This window comes from Ursus arctos, unplaced genomic scaffold, assembly GCF_023065955.2.
Source record: "Ursus arctos isolate Adak ecotype North America unplaced genomic scaffold, UrsArc2.0 scaffold_1, whole genome shotgun sequence".
In the NCBI taxonomy this organism is placed as follows: Eukaryota; Metazoa; Chordata; class Mammalia; order Carnivora; family Ursidae; genus Ursus; species Ursus arctos.
In genome coordinates, this window is record NW_026622763.1 from 99,785,155 (window position 1) to 99,811,632 (window position 26,478).

The 26,478-nt window shown below is 45.6% G+C and overlaps 1 protein-coding gene across 1 annotated transcript in view; it reads right to left on the reverse strand.

Annotated features, from left to right (window-relative positions):
* Window positions 1-26,478, reverse strand: part of DNER (delta/notch like EGF repeat containing) — a 191,052-nt gene that overhangs the window by 85,694 nt on the left and 78,880 nt on the right. The window contains exon 8 of the mRNA XM_057316090.1: window positions 3,527-3,640. Coding sequence (XP_057172073.1) covers window positions 3,527-3,640 — 114 coding nt within the window. The remainder of the gene's footprint in view (window positions 1-3,526; window positions 3,641-26,478) is intronic.

A 26,478-nucleotide genomic window follows, 5' to 3' on the forward strand; every position in this document is an offset into this window, starting at 1 on the left:
GGGGCATGATGTCTGTCATTTACTTTGAAATTACTTCCCAGAGACACAGACCATGTATGTAAATGCATACATATAAAGCTACGTGACAAAACGTTAATCACTGGAGGAAAAAAAAAAGGAAAGAAAGAAAGAGAAGAAGGCAGCAAGGGTCCCACGCTGGCTCAGAATCCAGAACATTCTGTGCGCTTGAGACCCTTTCCAAACTTATCTTCACAATGTGGCTGATATGAGAAGGATCCTGCAGACATAAGCTTTTTAAAGTAAAGTGCTCTATAAATGTTATTTTCTACAACCAGCACCAAAGAGCAAGCCAGTGGGAGGGGCTGCTTTAAAAATGCCAGCCTGGCCTCCACTCCCACTAAGAGGCTCCAAGACATGGCAATGAATCCTTCAGAACTATAATTAAAGCCCCTTTCTCCTGGTCCGTCTTCAGTGAAGGTACACTTCTAAACAGAAGTCTTCATGCAAAGACTGCTGGGAAATCCGTCTTCATCCTTTTTAATTCCAGACCATCACCCTTTCCTCTAGGCTTTCTCTAGACAGCATGGAGGAACTGACAGGCCACCGGATAAAGGAGAAGTTTCGCTAGACGATCCCCCGGATGCCCAGCTTTAAATGCCACCTACGGGCTAACGTGTCTGTGTTTGGAGTTGGCCCAGACTTCCGCCCCAACCTTCGGACTCACACAGCAACTGCCCAGCTGACGTCTCCGCTTGGATGCCACAAAGCCCCTCAAACTCAACACACGCAAAATAGAACACCTCTCCTCCACATTTCTTTTTCTCCATGAATGGCACAACCGACTGCAGAGTGACAGAGGGCACAGACATGCCCTCCCCTCCCTCGCCCTGCATAATCCACTCACCTCAGGCCCCCCCCGTTTGACCTCTCAAGTTCCACCCTTCCCCCCCACCAGTCCACGTCTATTCCCTGGCCTTTTGCAACAATCCCCAAACTTCTCTCCTTATTCCCACTCTTCTCTCTTCAGTCTATATCCATCAACAGTTTAATAGTAATCATTATTAGGAAAACAATAATGATGAAGCAGCTAATATGGAATAAGGACTCAGCCAGGCACTGTGTGAAGGACTCTGCCTGCATCACCTCGTTTAATCCTGACTATTGGGGTGCCTGGGTGGCTCAGTCCTTAAGCATCTGCCTTCCGGCTCAGGTCATGATCCCAGTGTCCTGGGATCGAGCCCCGCATCGGGCTCCTTGCTCAGCGGGAAGCCTGCTTCTCCCTCTCCCTCTGCTGCTTCCCCTGCTTGTGTGCCCTCTGTCAAATAAATAAATAAAATCTTGAAAAAAAAATCCCGACGATTAAGTGGGCAGTATCATTTCCCCAATTTACAGACCAGGAAACTGAGACAGACAGAGGCATGAGCTCACTCGCCCACGAGACGAGACTGGTGAGCAAAGGGTGAAGCCGGGCTCCAGACCTAAGGCCTTGGCTCCCCCTCAGGATGAAAATGAAATGCCCCACCCTGGCCCACAAAGCCCCCTGAAACCCTGCACACTTCAGCCTCCCATCACCCACTTTCTTCCTCTTTGTTTCCCTCATCGGTGATGCCGTCAACTCCGCCCTCCTCCTTCCTGTCCTCACTCCAGGTCTCCCCATGTGGGCAGCAGTCCCAGCTCCCCAGGACTGACCAGCTTCCGTTTGTACATCTTCAAGGCCCCAGTCTTGCTGTCATTACATACTTATCTGTGTACGCGCCACGGGAGGGGCCGTCCAGCTTTGCTAACCCTTAAGTCTCAGCACCCAGCACGGTGCCTGGCCTACAGGAAGTGCTCGGCCACCTTCATTCACTAGGCAAATGGAGAAAAGTAAAACTTCCCGGTTCTACTTCAAGGGCCAGCCTTTATTACGGGTGTGATTTTTTTTTTTTTTAATACTCAGATAGCTTTTTAAATTTTTTTAAATTTTTTTTTTAGAGGGGGAGAGAGAGAGACAGAGGGAGAGAGAGAATCTCAAGCAGGCTCCACACTGAGAAAGGAACCCGACACGGGGCTCGATCTCATGACCCTGAGATCATGACCTGAGCTGAAATCAAGAGTCAGACACTTAACTGAGCCACCCAGGCACCCCACTGGTGTGAGTTTTGTAAGTCACTACCTCTATGAGCCTCTGTGGCTTCATTTTAACTTTCCAGTGGCAATCAAAACTGTAAAAATAAGCAGTTTGGAGTTTTCAAATCTCTTTCACAAAAATCATATTTGTACCCAGAATGGCCCTGTGAAGTCTGCAGTATCACTGTAGCCCACGTTTAGGAGGGTCGGGGAGGGGGTGTGGGGATTCATGATTTCCCTGTGGTCCATCAGCTGCTGACTCTGAAGCCCGCCCTTGACCATAAGCACAGCCAACAACCACTTCGCTAGCAGCTGATCAACCCAGGGCATTAGAGAGGCAGTGAAAATCTGCAACACGCTGCTTGCTCAGCCCTCGACCCCTCCGACATTGCCAAGTTCTCCCATTTGCTTCAGAGACTCAAGGGGAGGGTCAAAGGGGGGGCTCATCAAGCACGTTGAACTCCACTGTCCTGGTAACCACATACACCACAAACACGCCAGCTTGGGGCAGGGGCGCAGGGATACGCAGGCTGGCCGTGGCCTCCAGCTCCTACCCCTGCGCAGGCGAGCAGAAGCTGGGGGACAGGATTCACTTCTTTAGTTCGGGCCTCGGGAACATGAAAGAGTAGGAAGTGCTGCAGATCGCGGGTGTGGCTCTTGGCAACCCTGAGCCCTCAGGCCACCTGGAAGGTCAGTGCGTTTTAGCAGCTGTCCCCTGACCCCCTGCAGCCTCTCAGCCAGGGGCGGGAGGATAATGTGGGGGACAGAGATGTTTCCTACGCTCAGACTCTACATTTATTCTCTGCAGAGGATGTCTCTGTACTTTATATAGTTGTCAGTGTCACTTCCGGGGATCAGGAGCTTACATGCTGGTTTTAAGGGAAAAAACCCTCTAATATCAGGTTATTCTTACGACATTGAAGTTTAAAGTGATCACTTCCATAACATCCCTCCAAGCAGAAACGAGACCTTCCTCTGCGTCCCGAACCATTCCTTGCACAGCAGCTCGATAGCTATGATTTTCTGCTTGCTCCTTCAGATCAAACTACTCTAAAAGCAAAAGCTGTCTAAAATAAAAGTAGCTCAAAAGACGTGGCTTTCCAGATAACCTGAAGTTTCTAAGATGGTAAACAGGCAATTTAAAAATAAAAGCAGGTGAACTTTCTACTGAAATATTTTTTATGTGAACTGGTATCAACAACAAGTAACATTCTGAACATTTTAGCATGTGACATTTAGGAAAAAGCTTATCATAGGTATTCATTGTATTTTATTTCTTCATTTTCAATGTATAAATAAAAATCACAGAAATTCCTAGATTATGTCTAATACTCAAACATTCTGTAAACAAAATAGGAAGTTCTCTTGTATGGATTCTTTCAGAAATTTAAAGCTGATCAAAGTAGTTTATGATTTAAAGTGGAAAGCAAAGGTATTCCTAGGCAATAATACGTACCTTCTGGACACTGGCAGGTGAATCCACTGAGATTAGAAACACACGTTGCTCCATTTCTGCATGGGTCTAGGACACAGTAATCAATCTTGGATTGGCAAAGCTCTCCAGTGTAACCTGAGTAAAACAAGACAGAAGTTTTATAAAATGTGCTATTTCAAAGCCACAGGGAATTGCCCCAGGAGTGGATGGAGTCCCCTGGTACCCACCCACCAAAAGCAGCAGCTTGGAGCTACACAGCCCCCCAGCCACTCCTTGATCTACTTTGGTTTTGCAATGAGAAACCATCATCGCAGTTTAAAATCGTGGTTCAAAAATCATTTCCTTTACAAACGTCTTTATTGCAAGGAGAGACTTCGAAATACGAGTTAGAACCTTCAGAAACGAAGGAGTCCCAGCTTCCTTCTGACATAGGGCAAAACACAATCTACAATGACCTGCTTGACCTAACCGAGACGGCCACTTTCCCTAGGTCATCCCAATATCTATTTAAAAAAAAAAAAAAACGGGGGGCGCCTGGGTGGCACAGCGGTTGGGCGTCTGCCTTCGGCTCAGGGCGTGATCCCGGCGATCTGGGATCGAGCCCCACATCAGGCTCCTCCCCTGGGAGCCTGCTTCTTCCTCTCCCACTCCCCCTGCTTGTGTTCCCTCTCTCGCTGGCTGTCTCTATCTCTGTCGAATAAATAAATAAAATCTTTAAAAAAAAAAAAAGCATCAGGAAGAATACTAGGTATTAAAAAGATTTTAATGTATATTTTACAGCTGGAAAAACCCTTCTGTGTTTAATGCCATGCCCCACCCCCTCATTTTAAAGATAAAGGGACTGAGACACACATAATGTGAAGCACATTAATATATTATTCTTAATTTTATTTGAATCATATCCAACTCGGGAAATTCTCTGTGAAGCAAGAGTCCAGTGGTGATTTCACTGGATAGTAACAGAACCACACATGTGAAGGGAGGGAATAGGGACCTCCATCCATCAGAAGGCAACCAAAAGGCTTTAAACAAATTCCAAATTCTTTATTAACTTTGAAAACAAAGCCCTCCAGGGAGGCAAGTTTGAAAGAATAATACGCCGATATGTTCCTCTTAAAGTGGAAAATGGTTATGAAGGAAAATCTGGAAAATAGAAGATGTCAAATAGAAAGAGGAGCTGCCGTTAGTTCTGTGATTTGAGTGACAGAACTCTTAATAATCTGGAGATAATTATTATCAGAAATTTTATGCACAGAAACGTTCTACACAATTATCATCATACTGTAACATTTTAAACCTTCCTAGGATGTACATTAAGTACATAAAAACGCATCTCTCTGAATTATTAGTTTTGAAAGACTGTCATTAGCACTTGAATCTGAGATTTGCAAAATTAAACCAATGCTATTAGAAGACAGATGATTTGTCTGAGCTTCAACTACCTGCCAAACTAGCATGAATTACAGATTGTGAATGTGGGGGCATTTATTTGCAACCCAACTCTTCCTTCCATGCTTTAAAACAGTCCAGGAAATTCTAGCTTATTAGTGAATATGATGAGTAAAATATTTGTATAAACTAAAAATCCAAACACCAGGACAAAAAGCTATTTCAAAATTGCAGAACAGCGGGGCACCTGGGTGGCTCAATCGGTTGAACATCCGACTCTTGATTTCGGCTCAGGTCATGATCTCAGGGTCATGAGATTAAGCCCTGCATCAGGCTCTGTGCCCAGCAGGGAGTCTGCTTGAGATTCTCTCTCTCCCTCCCCCTCGGGCCCCCCCCCAAAAATAGACAAATCTTTTTTAAAAAATTGCAGAACAGAATATCTTAATATGATAATATTATGTTAATATATTTTCAAACGACAGCTCTAAATTCAGAATGAGGGAGAGCAAACTGTTTTTAAGAAGAGTGCTACAGGGTGCCTGGTTGGCTAAGTCCGTTAAGCATCTGCCTTCAGCTCAGGTCATGATCCCTGGGTCCTGGGATCAAATCCCACATCCGCAGGGAGCCTGCTTTTCTCTCTGCCCCTCCTCCCATTCATTCTGTCAATCTCTCGTTCTCAAATAAGTAAGTAAAATCTTTTTAAAAAGGGTGCTACGAATAACTTTTTGACAAAAAAATACTAGCTAATATTTATAATAGAACACTTCTTTTTTTTCTTCTATATATTAACTCCCCCTCACTGCATACTATGAGTTCAGTATCATAATCATATCCATTTTACAAACGAGGAAACTGAGGACTAGAAAGTTTAGGAATTCTCACAAAGCCACACAGGCAAACTCCTGAGCCCAAACCCTTCAATGTATCATTATGCCTAAGGCAACATGCACCACATCCTCAACAAACATGTATTTAACGTGAAGGGTGAACAGAAAATGTAGATACAGACAGACACGGAGACAAATGTAAAGTAAACACCATGGTTACTCTTGGGCTTACCATGTACTCTGTGTGTGTGTGTGTGTGTGTGTGTGTGTGTGTGTGTGTGTGTGTGACCAATTACAAATGGCGACTTCCTAGAGACAGGTGTGCTCACAAGATACGGAGTCATGAACCCTGCCCTCAGAAAAAAACAAAAACTGTGACCACAGAATCACACAAAAGCATGAAAAATAGCCAGGAGCCAATTAGATATCATCTGTGAGGGGTGTACGCGTCCCTACCAGACAGGAAGATTGTGAGCAGAATTCAGGATCCCGTGACCTTCAAAGTTCTTTAGAGAAAATGTTAACATTCACTTTTTTTTAACTTTTTACTTAGGAATTTTAAACATACTTAAACATAGAGAGACTACTATACAACCCTCACATATCTACCACCTAACTTCAACAATTATTAACATTCTGTCCATTTAAAGTTCCCTCATATTTTTATATTTTCCTTGTTAGGGCAACTTCAAGCAAACTTCATTTCACCTGTCAAGACATCAATATGTATCCTTAACTAAAGGAGTTTTTGTTTTGTTTTGTTTTTAAAGAACACTTTTAATGGTCTCTTTAATGTTTGGTCCCATTTACAAATTTAATTAAACACTTTAAACTACATTTAGTAATTTCAACAATTTCTTTTTAAGAGCCACAGTTGTCGAGTAACACGCAAATCTTCCCCTGAGTTTAATTCACTATTATGCAATAGATCTAATAAATTAAACCTATAGGCAAGGTGAATCTTAGGTGCTGTTAAGTGCTCCAATATTTACACATGCAAGCTTAGTAAGATTTCATCCTAAGAGGCCAAACCACACTTGCAGCGTGTGGGGTGTTTGAGATTGTCATAATGGTTTGGGGGGGCGGCACCGGTCCTTAGCAGCGGAGACTCTAAAGTCTTGCACTGCCTGGAATGATCCAGTACAAGAGAGTTTTGTGACTCAAATGCCAGTAGTCCTCTCCAATGAGGAACACAGGTCAGGGACCAGTCACTGTATCATTGCTTTTGGTTCCTGAGTTTCAAGCTTTCTATTAAAGATTTTTTTTAAATATGGGAAACATGGAAATATAAAGAAAAAGACCGTGTGTGATTAGCTAGACCTTTAACAAATGTATATATTAACATGCCTCTGGGTCCAATATAACTGGAAATGAAAAACAACAAAGGAGTGAGGGAGGAATGGGAGAGGGAGACATGGCTGAGATTATGGGATTACAAGCATCCTTAGCTGCATGTGACCAGTTGGTCAGCTACTGGCAATAACCAGCCTGTGGTCTGCTGAGCTGTAATTCAGGACCTCACGCTTGTCCACACCTGGCCAGGCATTCCTGTTGGTCTCAAGGCAGGTGCTAGTTGGAAGGCCCAAGAGTACCATCATTGACTGCATTGATCCTACCAGCCAACTGAAGCCAGATCTGGGAGAGGACAGGTGGAGGACAAGAACGAGTGTCCTATAATTGGTTTAAGGGAACTTTAAACACCACTGAGTCATTTCTTAGACCCTCAGAGAGCAGCGACTTACCTACAGTTGTCAGACAAATCCCTGACATTGACCTATATATATTACACCGAACTGCGTATCTGAGGCAAACATAAATTACCCTTCCTGCATCTTTTTCTTCTTTGCTATTGTAACTGAAATGTCAAAACTAAATGACTGAATGGTAGGAATTTAAATTTTACAAGACCATTGAGGCTTTGCCTGGGTTCTCTCTTCTATCCTGCGGGAAGCTGATCTCTTCTCTGGGGAATAAAGTAACCACACTGACTCTGGACGTTTCCTTATGCTACCGAAGCAGCCCCAGACATCCAGAGGACCCTGTGGAAGATGTTCGAGTAAAGCAATGATTATGTCAACACAGTGGATAAGAGGGGTGATAAGTGGTCATTCTGTGCCTGTTACAGGAGAATTTGCTCTAACACACACACACACACACACACACACACACACACACACGGATATTTCAGGACTTAAAGATCAAGGTCATAAGTTCCCAAAGGGAATGTTGGCAAGGCATGAAGAAAAGCCCATGTAAAGGCCCAGAAGTATGCGGGAAAGGCGTGAATACCATTTAGACTTCCCTGAAGATCCACAACAGAGACAAGTCTTCTCAGGTTCCCCAAGGACAAAAGTCTATACCTAACTACCAAGGCAAGAATCAGTAACTGTCTTCATTTCTTTCCTGGGAACTAGCGATACAGCCCCTTCTTAGCCAAACCCTAAGCATTCACAGATCCCTTTCCAAATTAGTGTCACAACCACGTGACACTTTCATGTTGTCTGGTTCTAGGCATCACTGCCTCTCACCAGGACTTAAGCCAGGGTTCCCTCAGCCCACCTCCTCAGCCCTACTCCTGCTTTCCTCCAATCCATCCTACAATACGCGGGGGAGTAGCCAGAGAGAGCTTTTCAAGACATAACTTACAACCTATTGCTCTTATACTTAAAACCCTCCACAGAGGGCTTGGCACAAAACCCAAACACTTGACTCTTGGCTAAAAGGCATCACGTGATCGGGCCCTGGCCCCTGCAGCCCCACCCGCTCTTCCCATAGACGACTGCCCAGCAGCCGCCCGGGCGTCCTTCTGTCCCTCACCTCACCAAGCTCCTTCTCACAGTCTTTAATGGTGTTTTCATGCTGCGGCCTCAGGACCACGCAAAAACGCGTGAGGGGTACAGCCCACAACAAGAGCACCTGTGGTCCTGCCTGGAAAGAGAAGCGCGGCACGAACTTGAAACTGTCATGTAACGACAAGCTCGGGAAGAAAATTAGCAACAAGCTTAGGGAGGAGAGGGGGACCACAGGAGGTGCGGTTTCATCTGTAAAAGCGGGAAGTGAAGGTGGGAGAAGTTACAAATGAATCACATGAAGGAGTAGAGGACCTAAGACAGTGCATTAAAGTCGTCTCCAGCCCGGACAGGGAGACCTGCAATGCAGCTCTGCAGGGAAGGAAGTCCGCTACAGACTCAAAGGGGATGACAAACAAAATCCAAACAGGGCGCCATTTGCCTTCAGCTCAGGTCATGACCCCAGGGTCCTGAGATCAAGCCCCACACTGGGCTCCCTGCTCAGCAGGGAGTCTGCTTCTCCCTCTCCCTCTGCCCCCCCCACCACTCGTGCCCAATCTCTCTCTAATAAGTAAATAAAAAAATTTTTTTAAAGATTTTATTTATTTATTTGACAGAGAGAGACAGCCAGCGAGAGAGGGAACATAGGCAGGGGGAGTGGGAGAGGAAGAAGCAGGCTTCCAGCGGAGGAGCCTGATGTGGGGCTCGATCCCAGAACGCTGGGATCACGCCCTGAGCCGAAGGCAGACGCTTAACGACTGCGCCACCCAGGTGCCCCATAAGTAAATAAAATTTTTAAAAAATAAATTAAATTCATAAAAGTGGGTTAAAATGTCTCTTGAACCAGGGGTTGTGCCATATGAAATCAACCCCATTTGGAGAGTACGGACCGCGGTTTACAGCCACTGGAGGCAATAAAGGAGAAGGGTGGCCTCTGTGTGTTCCTCATCGACCTGAGAATTGCCCTGCATGCCCAGGTTTTGGGAGACAGCCAAAAATCTCATTCCCAAGGAACAGCTTCGGTCCTCTGAGTGCGAGCTCTAATTCATCTGGGTCAAGAACTGCAATTAGCCGAGGATAGCACAGCTCGCCCCTTCCTGGTCTGAGTCTTTTAACCCAGAACGAGGTAGAGCCGCATCCACAGATGGCGATGTGATGTCAGAGATCAAGCCCTGGCGTCACCCCTTGGTGTTTGGTTTGGCTAATCTGCACGTACGGATGTGCAGAGAACACGCTGGGATTACGAGAATGGGATGCATGACAGTCTATCGGACTTCTGATTCCAGTTACAATGTTCAGTTGAATGACTGAAAAACTGATTTTTGATTGATGAATTTAATTGAAAGATCAGGCTAAGCCAAGATACATTGAGATGTTTAAGGGAGCTTGAGAATCACTATAATTTATGTCTATTTAATTCTTACAAGGGAACAAACACAAAAGATAATTTCAGATAGTCTTCCCTGTACACGAAAGCCACTCTAAACCACCACCAACTTCAGCCCCGGAGTCCCACCATCACCTTGCACGGAGTGTTTCCTCTGACGCTACGCCCTTCCATGGCCACCCCTCCCATCAGTCGGGTCTCTGCCCAGAAATCTTTACCTGCTCAGACCTCAGGCCTCAAGCCCTTCTTTCTTCATCATCTGGCACTTACCTCTACTCGACAATACACACGTAGACTTGTTACCTCCCCACCTAGAAGGTGAGCCATGGGAGCAGGACTTTGTCCTGGAGTCTCCTATTGTCCCCCCAGAGTTCCTTCAAACTCCTTCACATTATATTTATTACCTGAAATGCCTTCCTTTGTTGGTTGCCTTTTGAGAACAAATTCCCTAAGAATCGGGACCTTGTCTGTCTTGTTAATCTGAATCCTCAACACTTAAACATTTCCTAGCACAAATGAGTCAACTTGCCTAAAGCTTTTGCCCTAAAATCAACTATGCCTTGCAAGTTAGTGTTCACCTCTCTTTATGCAATAATACCAGAACAGCATGGGCAAAATGTGCTGGTTACTTCTTTCCCTAACGCACATCAAAATAAATACAGACCTATTAAAATAGCATGTATTCTCACAAAAATGTGCTATCTAAAATCACCTTGTAGGGTAGCTCTATTTATAACACCTTGAGGAACATCCATACTGTTTTCCAAAGTGGCTGCACCAGCTTGCATTCCCACCAACAGCGTAAGAGGGTTCCCCTTCCTCCGCATCCTCACCAACATCTGTTGTTTCCTGCCTTGTTAATTTTTACCATTCTAACCAGTGTAAGGTGGTATCTCATTGTGGTTTTGATTTATATCTCCCTGATGGCTAATGATATTGAGCATTTTTTCATGTGTCTGTTAGCCATTTGTAGGTCTTCTTTGGAGAAGTGTCTGTTCATGTGTTCTGCCCATTTCTTGTTTGGATTATTTGTTTTTTGGGGTGTTGAGTTTGAGGAGGTATTAAAGAGGGCATGTCTTGTGATGAGCACCAGGTGTTATATGCAACTAATGAATTGTTGAACACTGCATGAAAAACTAATGATGTACTATGTGTTGGCTAACTGAACATAATAAAAAATTTTTTAATTTTAAAAAATAAAAATGAATCAATAAATAAAATCACCTTGTGCTCTGCAATGGGTACTTCCAATTTGGGAGACACCACAATGGAACAATTGCTCTGCTAAAGGGCCCCCTCCCCTCCCCCAGCCAGACTGGGATGGATGGAAAGTTACAGCGATCTTCTTCTGAACTTCAGTCTTGCTTCTCCAAGAAGTGTTCAGTGACTTCGACAGGCACCTGTGACATGGCAGATCAACAGACCTAAAGCAGGATTCTTTCCCCTGCAGCAGCCCCCAGCAGGATTTCATTCCCTACATTGGGGGTTCTCCACTTGGGTGAGTCTCCCCCCCAGGGAACATTTGGTGATGTCTGGAGACGTTGTTGATTGTCACACCACTGGGCTACTGGTATCTAGCGGGTAGGAGTCAGGGATGCTGCCGAACATCCAATAATGCCCAGGACGGGTCCGACAATAAAAAATGATCCAGCCCCAACTGTTCTTCATGCCAGACTTGAGAAACCCTGGTTTAGGTCAACGAGACCTTGGTCCTTCAGACTGAAAACACTTGTTTTCATCCCAATAACCTCTTACCTTCCCTTAAACAGAAACCAATCCTTTCAAAGCAGGGAAACAGAACCTTCAGGAACATTTTTAAAATTCAGAATCCTTAGGAATGTTTATAACCTCTAACAAGTTAAAGACCATTTTAAGATAAATTACTTGCATCTAAAAGTTTTGTTCCTGAGGAATTAATAATTGTAACATTCAATGAATAAATAAAATAATAATTGGTTCATAAATAGGTGACTATCAAAAATACTGATCTCTCCTTTTAGGGAACCACAGAGGTTTTACTGTTTCTTTGGAGAACATTCTACTTCAACAAAGAAGATAGAAGAAAGTTATGCCTTGTAATAAGGATGCCTTTCAAGGGCATATGGGACGATTGGCAAAGCTCTAAACTCTAAATGGAGCTGAGTGCTTTTAAGGCACCTGACCGTGAGAAACGATGTCGGGTAAAATAAATCACGTGCACCAAGTGAAGGCTGGCAGACGGTAAAGACGACCAGGCACCTTTAAGGAAACGCATTGAACCGAATAATCCATTCAGTGGATGCATTCCCAGATTACATTTGGTCTAATGTAGACTCTGAGTATTTAATTTTATACTATTTTGTATTTAAGTAGAAAATATAATTTTAAATTTATCAGTGTACAGAAAGAAAAATGTTTAAGTTTTTCCGTGAATATCCAGATGGTTTGGAGAAAACTACATCCTGGCAGTGTCTTTTGATTCCCAGCAACATAACCCAAGCCCTGCACCCCTCGGCATTCCCAAATCATGGTCTATGCTGGCTGTATTCTTGAAATGAAGGAAAGCCCTCTAGAGTTCAACGATAAATCACAAGGAAGCAGTGTTGGCTAAATGAAGCAGGCTATTAAAATAATAAGGCAATCGATCAGTTGTTTTTCTAAACATCTTCCTTCCCTGCGTAACTGCTTTCGTGTATAGATGTTTACTTCATGATTCCTTTACTGAAATAAAAATATTCCTCTGTGTGGCTTTGACTCTGTGAGATAGAATCTAATTGTTTCTTTGGAGAGCTGTCCTGAAAGCTTCCAAGGTGGGAATCGTGGTGGGAGCTATTTTTAACATTCCTGTTCTTCTAATAGCCCAGCTGTGCAGTGAGGCGGAGCTGCTGGATTTGTATTGAAAGCCTGATGCCACCAAGAGAACCCACCAGCCTCAGCTCCTGCCCTCAGGGGATCAGAGCAGCTGGGCCAGGGCCTCAGCCCCTGCCGTGGAGATGGAGTGCCTAATATTAGCACACTGAAGCAAGAAATAAGTAGCAGGAATCTGTGGGCCATCTAGACCTTCAGTCTCCAAGGCATCCAATTTCAAAGTCAGGAGGCAGGAATTATTTAACAGAAAAAACGTAAGATCTGCTGGCGGAGGGGCGGGGGGGACAAACACATCTGAACAAATGCAAACATGATTTCAAAACCAAAGGCAAAGAAAGGAAGACATAGGAGGCCCATCTGTGAAAGGCAATCAATAAAATATAATTAAAATCAGCATATGCAATAGGAAAGCATGGAAGGAAGCTGACATCCAGCAAAATTAGGAAAATTCATCTCAAGGTGAGAAAGAAAGTAATCACATGTAACAAGCACATAGGCAAGAGGCACAGTAGAAAGGGCAGTGGCTTGCAGAGTCAAAGCTCCGGGTTGGCCATGCAAAGATCAGCCGAGTAGCACATCAAAGGACTGACTTTGACCTTCGTGTCCCCGCTGGGTGAATTATGGATAATAACAATACCCGGCTTCCAGGATGGCTGTCATGACCCAGTGAGACCCACCCCAAGCAGCAGGATCCACTTCCATCAATCGCATAGCTTGCACTGTGCCCAGTACATCGCAGATGGCTCAAGATTTTTGAATGAATGGATAATTTGTGGATTTTAACACTGCCAAGCAATATGCCAATATTATTGGATCTCTCCGTTTTTAACAGGCAGTTTAGACCAGCAGGGCTCCAAGTGTGGTCCCCAGACTGGCAGCAAAGCAGCATCACCTGGGAACTTGCTACAAATATCAGTTCACCAGCGTCACCCCAGACCTACAGAATCAGAGACCCTTGGGAGGGAGTGGGGAGGGAGACAGGCTGCTATCTGAGTTTTTAGAAGCCCTCCAGGTGATTCTGACACAAGGTACGTGCTAAAGTCTGAGAACCACTGATCTAGAAAACTAACAGTGGTTTTTTTAAATATCAAATGTTAATATTATTCCTTTAAGAGTTGTACATGTGACATAGATAACAAAAGAAAGAGATCAAAGAGTGAAAGTCAAACATTCTATTAAAAAGCCTTTCCCGACTATACTGTTGGCACGTGTTTTTTTCTTTTTGTGACTGGGAGCCCCCAGGCTCAACGATTGTGCCTGTCCCTGCATCGTTTCCGGATCTGCTTTCCTATTATTTAAGGGCAGGTGTTGGTGAGTTTTGTCCCCAGGCCTCAGCACAGAGCCAGGGACCTTGGAGGCATGCATTATAAAGTAATTAATGGCTACATAAGCACCATGTGTTGTTATTTCTAAAATAATCTCTTCCATTCCATTTTCCTAGAACCCAAATAAGAAGGCGTGATGTTGATATGGGCCAAACGATGTGTGACAGCAATAGCTCCTAATCTGGTGATTACAAAGTGGGAGATACTTCACGGAAGTTCCCTTCCGTAGGTATGTCCTGATGTCTCCCCAAGAGACACTGAAGCCAAAAGGGAGAAAGCATTCAATTAATTAAGAATTTATGCCATGAGACAGACAAGTTAAGGGACTGACTTAAAGACATTTATCAGTTGAATTCTGGGCTTGTATAATAAAGCAAACTGTAGAGAAGGTATTCGTTCCTTGAGAGAGAATTTTTTGGAGTGAAAATTCACCGTCGGGGAGTCTGGACACTTAGAGGCAGCTGCTTCCGCAGGGAGCTCCCGCTCCAGGCCAGGAGCGAGGGCGCGTCCCCACAAAACAATCAAACACGTGCTGTGAGCCAGAGCAGGGACCCGGTACAAAATCAGACACGTTCAGACGCACTGCCTGGGGGAAGGGGACGAAGACGGGGCTGGGGCCTCAAATGCCGGGGTTACCAACGTGGCATCTTTGAAGGGTTCTGAACAGAGTGCAGACGAGGGGAAGGGGTGTTGTAGATGGGTCACATCCTGTTCTCATTTGCTTTAATCTGGGGGGAGCTTACCTCTCCTCCCCTCTTCCTCGGCATAGGTGGTGGAGACAGAAAGGGGGGATCCCAGAGGGGCACGGGGGGCATGGGCACAGCCTCTGGGGAGAGAATGGGAATGGCAGTGCCATCCCTCTCATCTTTTACTAGCATTTACAGGCTGCAGTAGATGCCGTTTGTGGATCCCCCATTCTGGGCATGTGTGTGCGCGTGTGTCTGTGTGTGTGTGCGCGTGTCTGTGTGTGTGTGTCTGTATGTGTGTGTGTGTGCATGTCTCTGTGTGTGTGCGTGTGTGTGTGTGTCTGTGTGCCTGTGTGTGTGTGTGCGTGTCTGTATGTGTGTGTGTGCCTGTGTGTGCGTGTGTGTGTGTCTGTGTGTGTGCATCTCTGTGTGTGTGCCTGTGTGTGTGCGTTGTGTGTGTGTGCGCGTGTCTGTGTGTGTGCGTGTGTCTGTGTGCCTGTGTGTGTGCGTGTCTGTATGTGTGTGTGTGCCTGTGTGTGCGTGTGTGTGTGTCTGTGTGTGTGCATGTCTCTGTGTGTGTGCCTGTGTGTGTCTGTGTGTGTGCGCGTGTCTGTGTGTGTGTCTGTATGTGTGTGTGTGTGCGTGTCTCTGTGTGTGTGTGCCTGTGTGTGTGCGTGTGTGTCTGTGTGTGTCTGTATGTGTGTGTGCGTGTCTCTGTGTGTGTGCGTGTGTGTGTCTGTGTGTGTGTGCGCGTGTCTGTGTGTGTGTCTGTATGTGTGTGTGTGTGCGTGTCTGTGTGTGTGTGTGTGCCTGTGTGTGTGCGTGTCTGTGTGTGTGTGCCTGTGTGTGTGTGTGCCTGTGTGTGCGTGCGTGTCTGTGTGTGTGTCTGTGTGTCTGTGTGTGCGTGTCTGTGTGTGTGTGTCTGTATGTGTGTGTGCGTGTCTGTGTGTGTGCCTGTGTGTGTGTGTCTGTGTGTGTGTGTGTGTCTGTATGTGTGTGTGTGCGCCTGTGTGTGTGCGTGTGTGTGTGTCTGTGTGTGTGCATTATGTTTGTATTGTATGTGCATGTGGGTGTGTTCTCTTTAACTCCTACAAGGTTGAGACTCGTCATTCCATTTCCCAGGTGAAAAACCTGGGGCCCAGGGGAGCAAGGTAGAGTAAGTAAGCGGCTCAGCCTGGACTCAAACCCAGGACCACAGACTCCAGCCCGCACATTTCTTTACTCCTCCTGTGTGTTCTAGTCCCCCTTCATGAGGCTTATTTGAAAGACTGGGAGCCAAGCAAGGCCAGCCCCGAGGCAGAAAGAGTGGGCAGGGTGTAGGTCTTACAAGAACCAAGAAGGATGCTCTGAGGGTCCCACAGTGTCCACACTGGCTCACCAGACAGGGAGGACACAGAGGAGCGGAGGCCAAATCACACGCCGGGGGAGGCGGTGGCTGGGCACCGTGCAGGGCCTCAGCAGTAACAGCAGCTGACGTTCGTGCCAGGCACCTCTCGGAACACAGCTCATGGATCGTCTTCCCTCAGCCTCGCAGCGTCGCTGGAGTGCGACGCCTGGGTCCCGTCCATCATCCCGGGTTACGGATAGGAAACTAGACCCAGCGAGAGGAAGTCATTTCCCTGAAGTCCCGGGGAGAATGAGGGGTGGGAGCAGCCTGTGCGCTCGGACAATCTGACATCTCAGCCCCGCTCAGCGTTGCCAGCCCGGGGCTTCTGGAATGCGGCGCCGTGGCTGTCAGTGAGGTGGGCTGTGGAGAGCGTGGACAGCCTGACCACAATCATTCAGGCAGCAGGTGACAACAGCCCGAATCAGGGCACGGGGGTTGTGGGATGGATGGGGAAGAGCTGGGGCAGATGGGAAATCCTCGACCATAGAGCAAACCCGGTGACTGTCCGGAGAGAAATAAGACGAGAGAGTGGATCGGGTGGCCTGAGCTTCCAGCCTGAGTGACAAGGGTGGTGATGGGACCACTGATAGAAACCAAAACCCTCGAAAAACAGTCAGGCTTGAAAGTGCGTGTCGGAGGCCAAGGGAGGAGGACCCTGTGGGTCTGGGGTTGAGTCTGAAGAGGGGCCGAGGTGTTAGCAAGGCAGCAGGGCCAAGTTCATGAAAGTGCTGGAGCCGAGGTGACAGGCGGGAAGGAGGGACCTGAAATCCAAGCACTGAGAGCTGACAGCTCAGCATGAGTGACTGCTGTCCAAGGCAGAGGGAGGCAGCAGGAGAGGGTAAGACAGGTGCTCCTGAGAGAGAGGAGGGAACGGAAGGAGGGGAGGAGGGCCAGACTGGTCTCAGCAGAGCAGACACCATGCAGTGTTCTGTAAGCCAGGTGAGAAGTGCTTCTAAAGAGATGAGGACAAAGAAAGAACCCTGGGAATTAGTGGGAAGGACACCGCTAATAACCTGGGAGAAGTTTCGTGATTCAAAGAGAAAGGAAGTGTAAGTAAATGGGTAGGAAATCACACTATAGACAGACCAATGTGTGGCAGTGATGAAGTTGAGGGATGGGGAGGGGGAGGGGAGGAAGGGGGAAGGGGAAAGTGGGGGAGGGGGAGAGAGGGAGGGGGAGGAGGAGACAAACATGTGGAAGCAGCAGCAAGGACTTCCTGAATTTTTGCTCCTTAGGGACTTGATTTAAGATGAGACCTTGGAATCCCTGCTGATGAGAAGCAAGGATGAAGGTGGAAGATGGAGGATGGCAGAAAGAGAGGAAAACAGAAAAGGCTGGAAGCATAAGCCCCTGGAGGAGGAGAGATGGGGCAGCAGAACTAGGGTGGGGGCCACAGCAGCACGATTCGCAACAAAAAGGTGGAAACAACCCAAGTGTGCGTCAGTGGATGAACAGCTAAACGAGATGTGGGTCTCCATACAATGGGATATTATTCGGGCATAAAACGGCACAAAGCCCTGATAACGCGCTACAACAGAGACGGACCTTGAAAATGTGACGCTAAGTGAAAAAAGCCAGACACAAAGGCCACATGTCAAATAATCCGACTTGCGTGAAATGTCCAGGACAGGCAAATCTATAGAGACAGAAATTCGGTCAGTGTCTTGGGCTGGAGGGAGGAGGTGGCAGGGTCAGGGGGTGACAGGTAGACGGTAGAGGGCTACTTTTTGGGGAGATGACAATGTTCTACGACGACTGTGCTGATGATCACACAACTCTGTAAATATTCTGAAAACCACTGAATCCTATGCTTCAGTGGTATGTGGATTGTATCTCAATGAAGTCGTTATTAATAAAAAAAATCTCTGGAGCCATCCACATCTCCCACCTCCACTCACCCCCCACACGCATCCCCCCCAGGCAAGCGTTACCAGCAATACTTGCAATACCTTCCGCACGCAATCTTCCTCCACTGCCCACACCACAGGGCTCAAGCCGTGGTTCTCTTTTGCCTGGAGACTAATTTCCCCATTTGCCCTCCCTATGTTTCTTCTTCACCAGGGTCCAGAGTGATTCTTCCAGGAGAGAAGTCAGATGGCCTGTCCCACTTCACACCCTTATACAGCTTCCTGTCACCTGCAGGATAAAATCCCTGTCCTTCCTCCATGGCCCGGTCCAGCTTACTTCCCAGTACCAAGTCTCAGTCACTTTTAGGCGCTGTGCCTGTATTCCTGCCTCAGGACCTTTGCATGTGTCATTCCCTCTGCCTAGATGCTATTCTCCCCTATAGTCACATTGTTCACAATGTGTATCATTTTATTCAGGTCTCTACACAAGAGACCTTCCCCCCTTCAGGGAAGCCCCAGCTGACCACCCTACCTGTAACCATGCTCCCATTTCTCTTGATCTCTTCACCCATTTTATTTTTCTTTATTGCACCTATCACTGCCTGACCCTTTCCCTTGACTACACACACATACACACAAACACACACACACACACACACACACGAGCACATTGTTGATTCATCTCCCTCACTAAAATGTGGCCTCCATGAGCACAGGGATTTAGCCATATCACAGATGTATTCCTGGCACCTAGAAAATGCCTGGCACATAGGCGATACTCAATAAGCAACTGTTGAATGAATGAGTGATCCTCACTACAACCCCTTATTTAACGATGAGGACACGCTAGAGCTGAAAGGTGGGTCACATGACTAGTAAGCAGAAGGGGCTGGCCTGAAACCCTGAGCGGCAGGTTACAGTCTGGTTTGTCCCCTGGTCCCAGCTGGCACCACCGCTGGTCCCGCGAGCAGGTGAACAGCACCACAGGCAATGTGTTCGCAGCCATCAGAGAGGGCCACACCTCCACTCTGTTCATCGCTAATGTAAAATTCACAAACCATGGATATGTTGCAGTGAATACATACTCTGACCCAAAGATGGACACAGAGTGAAGAGGCCTGAAATCCCGTGTCTCCCACAAGCTTGCAGACCTTGGTCAAGTCCTTCAGCCTCCCAGGGTCACCCCTGCTTCCCACACCCCATGTCCAGAGACGAGCTCTGAACCTCTGAACTAAGCCACTTACAAAAACATGAGCACCTTAGCCAATCCGACTCAGGACATGCCTCCAGGAGGAGGGGACTCCAGGAGGAGGTGACCTGCGTCTAACTCACCGCTCAGAGGTATCTGGACGCCGACGTGAGCAACACTCCGTGATTAAGGGCAGAGCTGGGACACGAACACAAGCTACGTTCTCTATGCCTCAGAAATGACGAGTTGTTGTTGTTTTTTTTAAATGGGCTAAAATCACCAATAAGCTGGAACAATGAAGCGCTCTGAAGTTGAAAAATGCTTTGCTCAATGCTAATAATATTTTGGCAGTGACAGTTTTGAAGATCTATCACAGCTATTCTTTTCAGAAAAAGTAATAGCTCCTTTGAGGAAAAATTATATTCTCAAAATTAGAAGGCTTTTATAAAATAAATCCTGATTAAAGAGGTTACGTTTCAATGTAATCATGTAGTCCGTGTCTATGAACATGTGAGGCATGGGGCTTAGCACTGATGGGACAGAGAAATAAAGAGGAATAGAATGTAATGGTCGCTGCCCTCAGACCAGCCACAGTCTGATGTGGGAGGTAAAAACACACAAGGTGTGCTACAGGGAGAAGCCCAGGGAGGAGAGGCAAGAGATATGAGTCCCTATTACACATCTGTGCACCTTGTATAAAATTTCACCTTGCTCCATTCATTCATTTATTCATTCAGCAGATCTTTATTGAGCACCTACTATGTGCCAGGCATGGGACTAGAACAGACCAGGAGCTTGGTTCTCATATGATATTCCTAAGTCATGATGAGGGTTGCTGTAATCTTCCAGAGGCAAAGAAGCAGGCCCACACAGGTTGTATAACTCGCCCAAGGAGCCCTACTAGAAAAAGGTAAGGACATAGCAGGGTGTAGACTGTTGGCTCTAGATGCTGTGGTCATGTGGGATAGGTATTCAGGGCAGATGGGTAGGGGTCTAGATCACAGGCCTAATGGGTTGGGGTCTAGACTACAAGGCTGACTGGCACCTGGGGCTCATGTAACCTCAGGCAACAAGCAGGGTCTCCAGGAAGCCTGTTCTGGACCAGACAGTATGACATTGGAGCTGGATGGGAAACAAACAGGGAAAACAGCCCATGTTTAAGGTCTAATTGGTTGGGATTTATGATTGTAATCTGGGCATTCTACCTGCAGAGCCTATGCTCTTAAATACTATGTTATAATTTTAAAAATAAGAGACCCTTCTGACTCTGTCTCTCACATTAGTTTGCCACGAAACTTGTCTTTATTAATTCTCACATCCGGCCCAAACCCTATTCACCTCATCACGGCCAGCCAGTGTCACTGGGGAGATCACAGCTTCCTGGCCACCGAAAACCAAGTAGCTCCAACTATTTCCAAATACGGTGCTGTCCTTCAGAGTGTCTGGCAACTTCTAGCACCTTCCTTGCTTCTGTCCCTGTATGTGATCTCTTAGAGATGTCTCAGAGCTTCCAACGTAATCCATATCTCATCAACGTAAACCGGAGGCCGCCAGTGACTTGGACACACCCTGTTGCCAAAGTCAATAGTCTTACAGATCCTCCTGCAGTATTTGATGCTGTTGACAATACCCTTCTTTTTGAAAGGATTACAAGAAAGTTTCAAGAAAACTGTCAATCACACTTCAGAAAGATTTACCCCCCAAAATTGAAATTTTATTGGCCATAATCTATAACTCATCTTAGATTGTACACAAATGTATATGACATTTATTGATGTCTTACTACTGAAAAACTCATCTCCTGCTTCTTTGTAATAAAAATCAAAATGAAAGCTAAAGAAGATAATTTATTACTTAATCAACTCAACACCCAATATGCCATATTCATACATCTCTAGATTACCCATGCCCCCAAAAATTATATTTACATGGACATTTGACATAGAACCAAAAGCAAAATACCAAAATATTAGCAAATTTGGAGCTGATGCTTCTTTGCTGATAATATTTTCACTTACCAAGAAATGTTCTCTTCTCAAGAGAAATGAACATTCCATCAAGACAATAATGTCTCCCAAGAAGAGACTTTGGTGGTACTTTTGTTCTCTGGTGACAAGAACCTGGTTTGAATTCATGCATTCATCAAACGAAGTAATTTCTCATGGTTAAACAATCAGCACACAGCAGGATACATTTTTTAAAGGAAAGCACACTTCATACTCTTTCAGAGTTCTAATGCATGTATCTGGGGCTTCAGAGGTCAATTAATTGATGTAAATTAACCTGTAAATAGTTCTTCCACGAAGGAAATGTAGTTTTCCTATGTAAAAAACGTTTTTTGAGGATGTTCAGAGCTAAATTAAAGAAAACTCCTCATTTTAAAATACCAGTCTTTTTTTTTTTTTTTTTTTGACAAAATTGTGTAATATTTCTTAAGAAGAGACCTGTTTGGTATGAAAAAGTTATAAGAATGACATGCTCGTGGGTCACACATCTGTGCCAGGAAAGTACTCAGCAAGACGCTCAAGAGCATGGGCTTTGGAGGCAGGCAGAGGGCGAGGGATCAAATCCCGGCTCCGACAGTTAATGGCAGAGACCATGCAAGTGTTCACCCCATTTTCTCCTCGACCTAGTCAAAGCCTCCAGGGACTAAGGGACTGAATTCTGGCCAACGGCACATGGTGGGAGTGACAGAAGATGCTTCCAGGCACTGCTCTCAGAACATCGCATCCTCCAGCTCCCTGTCCCCTCAGCAATGACTATGAAGGCCACCTCTGGCCGGGAGCCCCTTTCCTGTACAAACAGACCTAGGTCCCTGAGTGACCACCTGGAGCGACGTGCCTTCCTCAGACTATGAAATGACAGAAAATAAACTTTTCTTGGGAGCCACCGAGGTTTGGCGATTGACATATTATTGCAGTACCGTCAAGTGTTACCCTAATATTCTTGGCCAAGCTACAAACTTCCCCGTCCCTCAGTTTTCTCATCTATGAAATAGGTATAATTAAGACTGCTGAACTCAGAGATTGTTCTAAGCGCAACCTTGGAAAGCACTTAGCACAGGCCTGGCATGTGGTAAACACTGAATAAACAGTAGCTGTGTGTGTGTGTGTGTGTGTGTGTGTGTGTGTGTGTGTGTGTGTATACGTGTGTGGTGCGCGCATGCGCTGATTGCAGGGAGCAGCTTATTGAGAGGCGGAGCTAGAAGCTAGAAGGGGGAGAGGCTTGTCCTACAGGGAATGAGAACCCAGAAGGTAGAACCCTGCTTAAGAGAACAGCAGGAAGAAGTCAGAAAGCAGACGAGCAAAGAGAGAGGGCGCCAGGGTACCCTTTCCTAAGTCTCTTCTAGCTGGGATTAGGATCGTTCTAGGGCATGAGGACGAATGGAGGCCATGGGGAAGGGAAGCGCACAGACCCAGCTCCGCGAAAGGCAAGGAAGGAAAGCTGCTGGGAGTCGGGGAGACCCCGACAGGGGCAGGACAGCGGAGAGACCCCAGCCCACGCGAGGCCACCTCAGGGAACAGAAGGCGAGTCGCTGCAGATTCAAGGACAACAGGAGAGACTGAGGTAGCCGCTATGGTTCTAAAAGAACTTCTCGGTGGACGGATGTTCTCACAAGTGGAAAACTCCAAGCAAACCACATGCCTTTCAAGCAGCTCGGAGAACTACGTGATGCAAATGTCAGTGCAGATTGTTTATATTATTTTTTAAAGTTGTTTAAACTGTGACCAATGCACAAAGGTATCTATATCTATAATAAAAATGTATATTGTTTCTTGAAAATTGGGAAGTTTTAAATGTGTGATATTCAGGAAAAATGGGCAACCATTAGAAATAGCTTATTAAACTATAATTTGCTATTATTTATAAATGTGTTATAAGATAGTTTTATTGTCCTTTTTTTTTTTTTTAAGATTTTATTTATTTATTTGACAGAGACAGCGAGAGAGGGAACACAAGCAGGGGGAGTGGGAGAGGAAGAAGCAGGCTTCCAGCGGAGGAGCCTGATGTGGGGCTCAGTCCCAGGGCCCTGGGATCACGCCCTGAGCTGAAGGCAGACGCTTAACAACTGAGCCACCCAGGTGCCCCAGATAGTTTTGTTGTTCTAATAGAAGAAAAAAGGTGATCATTTTGTAAATCAAGATCGATTTGCCTGCCATCTCTTGGGTTCCTGATGAGTTTACTGGCAATCACCAAACTGTCCCTGAGTCTAAGTAGAATTATCAAAATCCATATTCTTATAATGCAACTCTCTGGCCCTGATGCCAATTGAGAGTCAAAGTATTTTTTATTGTTATTGCTATATTAGAAGCCCAAGGAATATCCTGTATACCGTATGTGCCAACTAGCCAGGATGTGCTATTGACATGGAAGATGTTAAGCTGTCTTAGATGATAAAGGTGAAATCCTCCTCCCCACTACGAAGCAAAAAACAATTACTTATGCTTCTGAAAACTTCAAATCAATGGTTAAACCAAGACAGCGCAGAAATGCCTGAGAGTCAGCACAGTTACAAGTGTGTTAGGCATCCAGTCATTCCTGATTCTGTCGGTAGCTCTGTAGAAGGGGGGCACAGTATAAAGCTTCACATACTCTATATTTACACAAATGGGGTATTTTCGAAGAAGAAAAATAAAATTTTAGTAAAATATGAAATTAGATCCCTATCTCAAACAACATATACAAAAACAAAATTCATAAATTAAAGGCTGGCAAAAAAATTTTTAAATGCTTAGTGGAAAATGTAGGTTAATATCTTTTAGCTTTTTCAGGCAAATAAATATTTTCTTAAATGGGCTATAAAATGTAGTAACTAGAGAGGTAAAGTTCACAAAACATAATAAGAATGTCCATTCATCCAAAGACCCCTTAAAAGTGAAAAGACAACTTACGAACTTGGAGAAAATACTTGCAATTCATACAACTGACAAGTGGTTAGTATCAAAAAGAAACAAAGGACTCTTACTAACCAACAAGAACACACACACACACACACACACACACGCAGGAGCAAGAGATAGGAAAAAAAACAGTATTTTATAGAAAAGACACATATGGCTAATAAACACACGCAGAGGAGCTCAATGTCATGGCTGACCCACAAAATCTAGAAACCCTCATGAGACACCTTATTACACCCGTTCCATTAGCAAAAATTAAAACTTCTGACACAATAAAATATTGAAGGGGTTATGAGTTCATAAAACCAGTTATGCATCACATGTGGGAGTACCTATTAGTGCGACCACTTCGGAGGAGTCTGGCATGGCCTCCTATAAGTGATCAATTACACATCCTATGTTCCAGCAATTCCACTCCTAGGTGGATACCTAAACCAGTTTCTAATACATGCACGAAGAAGACACATACACAAATGCGTATGTGTCTTATGTACGCCCCCCCATGGGGGCGTAGATGAGTGGAATTTTATACAGCGTCCAAACAATATGGATCCATCTCATGAAAAAAGCAAGCTCCAGAGAATGACATGCACGACACTGTAACAGGATTCACACATGCTGCTGCTTTTATAAATTGAAAAGAATTAAAGCAAAACTGAATGCTTCTATAAAAACAGGTAAATATCAAAACTTTATAAAAAGGAAAACAAAGGGCTGATCAACTCAAGATTCAGAGGGACCAGGTGGGAAGGGGAGGTCAAGGGATGGGCTAATGAGGAGACTGTATGATTAGTTATGGAGTTGACCTTTCGGTTTTGATGTTGGTTTCACCGGTGATTGTTACATTATTAAAAGAGCTAAGTAAATATAGAAAAGCAGGCTAGGGACAAAATGAGCGAGTGTTACCAACCATGTGTTATAACCATTCCAATTCTGTGCACAGGAGTTCCTTTAATAAAATGGAGAAATGCCCTTTGAGAAGAAACTTGGGTAAAATATCAAACTGAAATCATTTCAGTCCAAACAGTGACAAGCTACGCCCACTGACCAGACTGAGACTATTTATAGAAGGTTCTTTATTTGTTCTGACATTACTTATAAAAGAGAAATTGAAAACATCTTAAAGATCCATCACTAGAGGAATGGTTTAAAACATGAGGCCATGTTCATATGCTTTCATTAATTCACCTTATCAACACCTTGAGTGAGCGCCCATGATTTGTCAGACCCTGCGGGATACTGCAATGAGCTAGACTGATTCAGGCCCCGCTCCCATGAGGTTAATGCTGGTGGAGAAAACAGGCAGGAATCAAAAGATCACACATGTAAATGCACACTGAAAACAGATGAAGGCTGTCAAGGGAAGGAACACACAGTTATGAAAGAGGAAAAGGGGGGGAGACTAGCTTGCAGCATTTAGTGAGACTTCCCGAGGACAGGAGGCATTTCACAGAGGTGTGAAACAAAAACCTGGGGGAGCTCCCCAGGCCAAAGGAAGGCAGGAGGAAGAGCCATCTAGGCACAAAGAAGAGTGGTGGGCCCCACAGCAGAAGGTGCTCGCTCGGGCTGTCAGGGACATGAAAGGCCACGGTGGTCAGGCCCAGAGCAAGGTGGGCAGTGGGGTGAGATGGGGCTGGAAAGGTGGGCGAGTGACAGATCACAGACCAAAGAGCAACGGGAAGAAGGGACTTAAGCAGGAGGACAACCACATCAGATCTGCATAGGAAAATGATCACCTGCCACCAGTGGAGAAGGGGGTGTTTGGGGACAAAAGCGGGGGCCCATTTTGGCACGATCACTCTGGTTCAGCATGCAGCACAGTCAGGACTGCATGGACAAGCAGTGGGAGGTGACCTCAGCAGCACAGACAAGGGGCAGAGGCAGCTAGCCTAGGGGTGGCGGCAGTAGGGCTGCAGAGAGCGTGCCGGATTTGAGAGGTCTCTAGGTGGTAAAATGGAGAACACTTGGGGATGGAAGGGGTGTGGACAGAGAGGGAGAGAGAGGCCCCTTGGCTGACTTGCAAATGTCTGGCTTATAGAAACAGAAGGAACACTGGAAGCTGAGCAGAGTGGGATGGGGACACAATGAGCTCGATTTTGCAAATGGCAGAGCTTAAGGTGGCCTGGGACATCCAAATGCGGATACCAAGTAAGCAGTGGGTCAGTGAGTTTGGAGGGAGTCTGACCTGGAGATACAAGTTTAGGAGACACACTATAAAATTGTTAAAATGAATGAGGCAAATCCATACATATTGACATGAAAGGTTGTCTACGATCTACTGGTAAATATACATGGAATAAAGCAAGTTATAGAACAGTATGTATACGATAATCACTTCTTTTAAAGAAGCATATAGAAAAATACATAATCATCTGATGTGCAAGAGAAAGACACACACA